The 9,645-nt window shown below is 39.9% G+C and overlaps 1 protein-coding gene across 2 annotated transcripts in view; it reads right to left on the reverse strand.

Moving 5' to 3' along the window:
• Nucleotides 1-9,645, reverse strand: part of STRN (striatin) — a 127,836-nt gene that overhangs the window by 15,067 nt on the left and 103,124 nt on the right. For both annotated transcript variants that reach the window (XM_004711107.2, XM_045287035.1), the window contains 3 exons: nucleotides 9,090-9,265; nucleotides 2,704-2,751; nucleotides 1,181-1,302 (listed from right to left, as the gene is read on the reverse strand). In XM_004711107.2, the coding sequence (XP_004711164.1) occupies nucleotides 1,181-1,302; nucleotides 2,704-2,751; nucleotides 9,090-9,265 (346 nt within the window). The remainder of the gene's footprint in view (nucleotides 1-1,180; nucleotides 1,303-2,703; nucleotides 2,752-9,089; nucleotides 9,266-9,645) is intronic.

Here is a 9,645-nt window from a genome sequence, read left to right on the forward strand (position 1 = left end):
AGAGAATGAAAGGAGGGGGTTGGAATTAGAGAAAGCATGCTGAGCCTGTTTTCTGCTGAAAGAGCAAGTCCTAATGAGAGCCAGCTCTTTGGGACAAGGACTGTGTTCACTTAAGGAACATTCTCCAGCAAAATGTCTTTCATAAAATATGCTTATAAAATCAATGTTAATTTTGGTTAATTAATCTAATACTCATTAGGCTGCAAACCACATCAAAAGTTCGAAACCACCAGCCACTCCAAGGGAGAATATGAGGCTTTCTGCTTCCATAAAAATGTATAGTCTCATAAACCCACAAGGGTCATTTTACTGTCTATAGGGTCACTATGAGTCAGAAGTGACTTGTAGCAGTGAGCCATTATTATTACATGTTAATGGAAAATATGATCCTTTTGTCTTTCACTAACACAAGAGAAAGCAAAAATAGTGAATTCCTAAAAAGTCTTTGCCAAGGGAATCTATGGTAACAGCTGCTAAATCTGGGGAGAGAATAAAATATGTATTTATTTTTCATGGTACTATTATCAAGATTAGAGGGCACTTCTTTAGCTTTGAGGGCTCTTAAACACTTTGGGGTCATGGACTTCAAAAGATCTGATTTGTATACAACCCTCCAAATTAATTGGGGAATGATGCCAGCATCTCTTTGCCTTCGAAATTGCCTATAATAGTAAAGAAATATCAATGAGATTACCAAGAAATAAAATAAGCGAATCCACTGACATCAAGTCAATTAGGACTCACAGCAACCCGACAGGGCAGGGCAGAACCGTCCTTGTGAGTTTCCAACACTCTAACTCTTTACAGGAGTAGACAGCCCTATCTCTCTCCCGAGGAGTGGCTAGTGGTTTTGAACTGCTGGCCTTGTGGTTAGCAGCTCAATGCACGGTTCAATAAATCAAGTAGTATACTGATACATAAAGTGAAGAAAATCATCAATCAAATCATCATTTCCCATCAATAAGATTTAGGGACCTGCAGCTATTTCTTCAAGAAGTGTTTTCGTCATTCTTTTAGCATTATATATCATCTCATTGCCCAGATACAGGAGTCCTTTTTAACAAAATAAATGTGTGGTTCTCTTTTACAAATTTACCCTCAAAAATATAATTATAGGTTATATATGCTAGGAAAAACATACAACCAATTTTATTCTTGAGATCTTTGCGGTATCACATACCATAGGAGTCATAGGGGTCGATGTTGGGGTTAGTGGTGTTCCAGCCCTGGATCAGCCCATCTGTCCCTCCACTGTAACACTGCTCACCATCGTTGCTCATCACCACACATAGCACTGGACCTCTGAGAGAGAACAATCCATTTCTATCTAAGAATGTGACTTGTTAAGAAAAATAAGAATGCGTAACCATTCAAATAGTATTTAACCTGTTTTTATGGAGGGAGTCTCAGAGAGGCCCAAACAGCAAAGTGCTTAACTATAAACAATACTGGCCAGTATTTTCAATCACCCAATATGCATGTGGAAGTTGAACGTTGAATAGGAAGAAAGAAGAAAAATCAGTGCATTTGAATTATGGTGCTGACAACATTCCAAGTGCCAAATCAGTCTCGGAAGAAGCACAGCCAGAATGCTTCTTAGAAGCAAGGATGGCAAGACTTCATCTCCTGTACTCTGGACATGCCATCCGGGGACCAGACTGGAGAAGGCCTCTGTGCTTGGTAAAGCAGACGACCCCCACAAAATGAACTGACAAAGCGGCTGCAACAATGGGTCCAACCTGAGAACCACCGTGAGGACGGTGCAGGAGTGGGAGGGTTTCCTTTGGCTGTACACAGGGCTGCTGGAGTTGGATCGGACTCGAAGGCACCTAACAGCAACAGCAACACAAAAGAAAAGCCTGGCTGCCCGCTCCTGAAAGAGCAGCCTTGAAATCCCCATGGAGTACAGCTCTGTGCCGCAACAAATGGGGCTGCTATGGTTGGAATTTACTTGGCCACACCTGATTTGTTTGTTATGATGCATAAAAACCACTATCAAAAGTATTGTTCAGTTTTCTTTCTCTGTTATATCAGAGGTTGGGAAACCATAGGCTGTAGGTCAAATTCAATGGTTTCTACATTTGTTAAACCAAAACAAACAGAAAAATCAAGGATAGGTAATGGCGAATATTTGGCTTGCTAACCTTGGGAAAGAAAACGATCTGAAAAAAAAAAAAGAAAGAAAGAAAACGACCTGACATTCAGAGCAAAGTATGGAATCTTCTGAGCTAAATCAGTTGAATGGAAATATTCCTTAAGCGCAAATGGAAATAGGAAAAGCATGTAATATAAAACTAAGACGAGTTACAACACCAAAAATTTAATTGAATTATTTCAGCCTTGTTTGAAAGTTACCGTATATACTCATGCATAAGCCAAGTTTTTCAGCACATTTTTAATGAAGTTTTTGTGGTAAAATTGGGTGCCTCAGCTGATATTCGGGTCAGCTTATACTCGAGTATATATGATATATATTTAAGCATCATGCAAATAAAATCTAATTTCAGCAAGGATCCCTGTTTCTAATTTCAGCAAGGATCCCTGTGATAAGCCTATTTGCTAGTATTATCTGTCAGTTTTTCATATTTACACAATACTATATAAAAAATATAACACATAATACAAAAGTTAAAGAAAACAAAACACCATAGTTAGGCTGATTTATGGTTTTGTTGGCTTAAAACAGAAAAAGCATATACTTACTTATGAGCCCTGAATGTATAGATAGGTTCTACATCAAGAGACGTACTCCTAAATCAGAAAAAGAGAACTTTTACTACTCTATATTTCAAGACTGTATATATGCCATAAGTTATCTTTAAAAATATAAACATTATATGACAAAATAATAATATTTTATAAATTATCAAGGGTTCATGAGGGAGGGGGCAGCAGGGAGAAAGGGGGGAAAATGAGGAGTTGATATCAAGGGCTCAAGTAGAAAGCAAATGTTTTACGAATGATGATGGCAATAAATGTACAAATGTGCTTGACACAATGTATGTATGGATTGTGATAAGAGTTGTGCGAGCCCCCAATAAAATGATTTAAAAAATATAAATAAACATTATGATGACGTACCATTCTAGATTACTGGATGCCTAAAAAAGCTTACCTAACATCAATTATGTATGATTATGGCTTCAAAGAAATAAGACCTTTGTTTAGTACTAATACCAGGTTATGGTGCTTTTAACCTTGCCATGATCTGTGTCCCTCAGGGAAGCAACATGGACTTTGAAGAAACAAAGTTCTGAATTCAATTTCCAGTTGTTATTAGGTGCTAACTTTAAGTAAATTAATTTATCTTTCAGAACTTCATTCAGATTCTGTCATGTTTAAAACAAAACACAGATGTGGGGTTGACACCAAACATCTCACAAGGATTAAATTAAATTCTACAAGTAAAATAGCCTAGGAGAGCTGTGCATACATTCACTACGCCCTTATCAACTGTTTTCTAACCTGACATTTTGCATTATGCCAATAATGGGAAAAACCTACTCTTTATTTTTTACATTAACTATGTACAACTGGCAGCAAATAATGATGACGTGCAAGGCGAGAGGAACACTGGCTGTGATGGTTAAGAGCGTGCGTCAACTTCCTGGCCCGTGATTCTTAGTGGCTTGGCACTTATGTCATGATATAATCTGGGCAGTACAATTTGACAGCCACGTGTCTACAAGTTTGTCGTACCGGGGTGGGGGAGGGGCGTGTGCTTGTGTGTTACTGTGTTTTAGCAGTGAGCAAATAATCAGAGAAACTGGATTACATGAATAAGAATGTGATATAAGAATTGGAGGCAGGCTCATTATCAATCTGCAATATGCAGATGACATAACCCTACTTGCTAAAAGTGAGGAGGCCTTGAACCCTTTCCGTGCACATTACAACTCAATGTCAAGAAACTTAAATCCTCAGAACTGGACCAATGGGTGGCATCATGATAAAGGAGAAAAGCTTGAAGTCATCGAAGCTTTCATCTTGCTTGGATTCACAATCAATGCTCCTGGAAGCAGCAGTCAAGAGATCGGGGCTGCACTGCGTTGGGCGAATTTGCTGTATAAGACCTCTTTATAGAGTGTTGAAAAGCAGACATGTTACTGAGAAGTCCAAGATACACCTGAGCCAAGCCACAGTATTTTCAATGGCCTCATCTGCATGTGAAAGGTGGACACTGACTAAGGAAGGCTAAAGAAAAATCAATGTTTTGACCTATGGTGCTACGGAAGAACACTGAAGGTACCACAGACGGCCAAAGAACAAACAAATCTGTCTTGGAAGAAGTGCGACCAGAAGTCACCTTATATACTTTGTCTCATGCTGTCATGCTTGGATATCATGCTGGGAAAAGTAGAGGAATAGCGAAAAAGAAGACAGTCTTCGACAATCGACAAGATGGATTGACATGATAAATGGAGAATAAGTTGAAGTTGCTGAGGATTTTGTCTTACTTGGATCCACAATCAATGCTCCTGGAAGCAGCAGTCAAAAGATCAAAAGACACATTGTATTACATAAATCTGCTGCACAGGACCTCTTTATAGAGTACTGAAAAGATGTCACTTTGAAGACTAAGAAGTGCCTGACCCAAACCATGGTATTTTGTATTTTCAATTGTCTCATATGTATGTGAAAATTGAATGCTGACTAAGGAGATAAAAGAAGAATTGATGCATAGGAATTGTGAAGCTTGGGAAGAATAATTAAAGTACCATGTACTGCTAAAAGGACAAACTAATGTGTCTTGGAAGAAGCAAGGCCACAGTGCTTTTTAGAAACAAGGATGGTAAGACGTCACCTTACATACTTTGGACATATTGCCAGAAGAGACCAGTCCCTGGAGAAGGGCATCATCCTCAGCAAAGTGGAGGAGCAGTTAAAAAAGGAAGGGCCTCCACAGCAAGGCTGCAATTGTAGGACACATTCTGAGGATGGCCCAGAACCAGGTAGTGTTTAGTTCTGTTGTGCACAGGGTTGCGATAGGTCGAAACTGACTCAGTGGCACCTAAAGACAACTGCTAACAACGAGGAAGAAAGACCGTGGCAGTCTGCTTCTCTAAGAGTAAAGACTTTGAAACCCCAGGGGCAGTTCTCTGTCCTATAGGGTCACCATGAGTTAGAATTGACGCCCCGCAGTTGAGTTTAGTTTGGTGAATTTTATACGTGGATAGTACAAAATTGTTAAAGTGCTCAATTTCTAACCTACAGGTTGGAGGTTTGAGTCTCCCAAGAACTACCTCAGAGAAAAAGCATGCCAATCTAATTCCAATACATCAGCCAATGAAAACTCTAAGGTCCACAGTTCTACCCACACACACGAGGTCACTATGAGTCAATATTGACTAGACAGAAATTGATTTTACGTGTCTATGGGTGGTGTAAACAGTGCACTCAGCTATTAATCAAAAGGTTGGCAGTCTAAGTCCACCCAGAAGTACCGCTGAAGAAAGGCCTGGCAATCTACTGCTATAAAAAACAACAGTTAATGACAACCCTCTGGTGCACAGTTCTACTCTAACATGCATGACGTTGCACAAGTTGCAGTTGTCTCAATGGCAACTGGTACTGGTTTACAGTGATTTAAATAAGCACTAAAGATCTTCAGAACAGCTAGGGAAGCGCCCCACCCCACCCACGCCCCCAAGAGTGACAGCTATCTAACACGTTGTATAAAGACTGTGGGAGCCTCAGTGGCCCCAGAAGTTTGTGATTGGCCGGTAACCTTGGTGGTGCAGTGGTTACTTACTGGACTGCTAATCTTAAGGTCAGCAATTTGAAACCAAGAGCCCTCTTCCTTGGGAGAAAAACGAAGCTTTCTACTCCCGTGAATAGTTACAGTAGCCAGAAACCTACAGGAGTAGTCCCATCCTACTCTCTACGATTACCATGAGTCAGGGTTGACTCGATGGCAGTGAGCTTGTTTTGTTTGTTTTTTTTGCTAACCTAAAGATTAGTTGTTCAAACATACCCAGAGACTCTATGGAATAAAGACCTGGAGAACAGTTTCCATAAAGATTCCATAAAGAAAAACCCTATGGGACTAGTCTCTAACACATTGGGTTATCATGATCCAGGGACATATTTAAAACTTAATTTATAAAACAAAATCCAAAACACCCCACTGCCATCAAGTTGATTCTGACTCATAGAGAGCCTAAGACAGGGCAGAGTAGAAATACTCATGTGAGTTTCCATGACCGTTAACTCTTCACGGGGGTAGAAAGCCTCATCTTTCTCTCAAGAAGCAGGTGGGGTTAGCAGTACAACTAGTAACCAGTGTACCACAGGCCCAAATGTAACAGAAGCTATTGCCAACATATGGACTGTAATCAGTATTCATAAGCTCCGGGAAAGCTGTCAGATGCGATAATTTCTCCATTAGCATCAGTTTCTATCTAAACATTAGATTATGGGTATGAAGGAAAATAACTAAATTACATTACACACAAGAACAGGTACACACACATTGAGCAATGCTCTTTGAGGGTCACCAGGGGTAGAAGTAGAACGATGAAAGTTTTATCATTTGGTAGGCAGTAAACACCAGTTATTTCTGGACATGGGAAAGTAAGAACGATTTGACCAAGGTAAATGAAGGCACCGAGAAGCATGCAAGGATAAAGGACAATTACAGTAAATTCTATAACACATTTTTGCAACAGTAAAAACAAACACTACATGTATGTACTTACAGGCATGTATGTTTGGGTGTGCTGCTTATGTACTAACATAGATAATATAGCAAGTAAGGTACAGTTTCAGAGACGACCTAGACATATCCAAACACCTTGTGGGATTGGTTTACTGGGTGAAAGAGTTCGGGATCATAGTATAGTGGGAGAACTCAGTCTACTGGCATAACACAGTCCATAAAGACAAATTGTACCTCCTAGTTTGGTGAATAGTGTCTAGTCTTACAGGCTTACAAATGCCCATCTAATTGGTCTTCCTGCGTGAGGCAAGAAAAACATGAAAGTATCTAAAGACCCGAGAACCTAGTCTACTGGACGAAGAGCCCACGCAAACCACTGCCACCTCTCACTTGAAACCAGAACAACTAGAAGGTGCCTGGCTACCACTATCAATTATCCTACCAGGGACAAAACAGAAGGTCCCAGATAGGAGAAAAATATATGAAAAAATTCAAATTCCTGGAAAAGATCAGACTGATAAGAAACTGGAGAAGTCCCCAAGATACTGTTTAACTGGGAACTGAGTAGTACCGTGTAGTCACCTTTCAGTCAAATGACTGACTGGCTCATAAAATGGAAATATCACCAGTAAGAAATGAGGTGCCTTCGACAATCAAGTATATGAGCCAAAATGGTCAGCATTTCCCCAAAAGCACAGATGGGAAGTCGAGGAGAAACAGAGATGTTAGATAAATGAAACGAGAAAAAAACAGAAGGGAAATAATGAGAATGCTATCACATTGCAAAAACTGTAACCAATGTCCGGAAGTAATGTGTGCCAACTGTTAAATGTGAAACTAATGTGCTGTGTCAATTTTCACCTACAATATTTTGAAAAACAGATATTATGTAACAATGAAGATACAGATAATTAGGAGAGGAACAATATTTGGGAAACTTAATAGCAAGTACTAAAATATTTTTCGGGTGGAGAAAAATGTTAACTAAAAGTTCTAATAAAAATAAGCCATCTCTTTAATAAAAAGAATACCATCCCTTTACTGGGCATATACCCAGAAGAAGTAAGAAATAAACCACGACCAGTCATATGCGCTCCAATGTTTATTGCAGAACAATTCACAATAGGAAAGAGTTAGAAACAACGTATATTTCCATTGGTAGATGAGTGGAGCAGTAAACTCTGGCACATACACACAATGAAGTACTATGCATCACTAAAAAGCACTGATGAGCACACGAAACACGTCTTTTCATGGGAAGAGTGGAGGAAACTATGCTAAGTTAAGTCAGCCAATCACAAAAGGAAAAGTGCAGCATGAGTCCCCTGAGGTAAGTGTCATCAGCATGATAGGTAAAGAAGAGAAGCCACCTATATCACAACATTCTGGTGAGATACAGGAAGTCAGGAGGAGGTTGGACGGAAACCCAAGAGGTAGGGGATGGACTCCGGGTCTCTGCTCATAACCTCCCTCAATACAAGAACACTTCGTTGTAACAAATCAGCAGTCTGAGATGCTCACCCTCCTGACACAATCGCTGAAGGCAAAACAGGTGCATAAGCAAATGTGGTCAAGAAGGTGGATGGTACCTGGCTATTAAAAGATATAGCGTCTGGGGTCTTAAAGGATTGAAGCCAACATTCAGCAGAGAAGCAACAAGTCCACATGCAAGAAGCACACCACCGGTGTGATCATGAGGAGTCATAGGGACCAGGTAATGGGCATTATCAGACACACAACTAACAAACAAAAACATCATTTTTGAGAATGAGTGGGGTAGAGCAGAGATTCAAAGCCCATCTGTAAACAATGGAACAATCTCCCCACAGAGGGGCCACAGGGAAGGGATGAGTGACCAGGGTGCAGTAAAGCATCTATGAAACACACTATAATCCTCTGGTTCCTTTGAGGCTTCCTCACCCCCCACTGCCATGACCCCAGTGCTGCTTCTCAATTCAGACTAGACCGGAGCATGTACACGGGTATGGATAAGAGATGGGAGTCACGACACACAGATTCCAGGAACAGGAGTGGGAATAGTAATACCAGAAGCGTAGGGGGAAGTAGGGGAGAGGAAGGGAGAAAGGGAGAACTGATCGCAACGACTGACACATAACCATACACCCCTCTCCAGGGGTAAGAACAACAGAAAACACAGGGAAAGGGAGACAGTGGTCGGTGTGAGATATGAAAATAATAACAATGTACAATCTATCAAGGGGTTATGAGGGTGGGAGGGAAGGAGGGAGGGGGAAAAAGGATGAGCTAATACCAAGCGGTCAATAGAAAGTAAATGTCTAGAAAAGAATTACGGCAACATATATACAAATCTGCCTGATGCAAGCGATGTATGGATTATGACGAGTTTTAAGAGTCCCCAATAAAATAAAATAATAGGCATTCTTTAAAAAAATAAGCAGAACGTGCTCACTTTTTGGCGGGGGCTGTTTTCTGCAAATTCCACATTTTTAACGTGTGGTCTTCTGATGCTGTTATCAAAACGGGCTCAATGGGGTGGAAAGCAAGGGCTCGGATACCGTCAAAATGACTTCTTAATGTAAACTTGGGATTCCAGGTTTTCCGCAGCGCATCCTTATTGTTTGCTATCTATTAAGGAAACAAAACAAAGACATAAATACATTTAATTTAGGATAGGAAGAAAACGTTCTTTCTCATTAACTTGCTGATATGTCATTAAACCATCACAATACACAATTTCCAAGACAATTTTAATTTTAAAATATAAGTAATCAAACAGGCAACATCAGTAAAATGTCAACAGTGGTGGTTTTTTTATTATGAAAAGTGTTAATTAACATGAAAAGAGTTAACAGATTTCATCATAAACAGAGGGTCAAGTAATTTAATGATACAAAAAAAAAATCTTCACTAGGATGACAATTTTTTTAAAATACTTTTATTAGGGGCTCTTACATCTCTTATCACAATCCATATATTCATCCAGTGTGTCAAGCACATTTGCACAT

Source organism: Echinops telfairi, unplaced genomic scaffold, assembly GCF_000313985.2.
Source record: "Echinops telfairi isolate 266 unplaced genomic scaffold, ASM31398v2 ScPeMD7_10;HRSCAF=50, whole genome shotgun sequence".
NCBI lineage: Eukaryota > Metazoa > Chordata > Mammalia > Afrosoricida > Tenrecidae > Echinops > Echinops telfairi.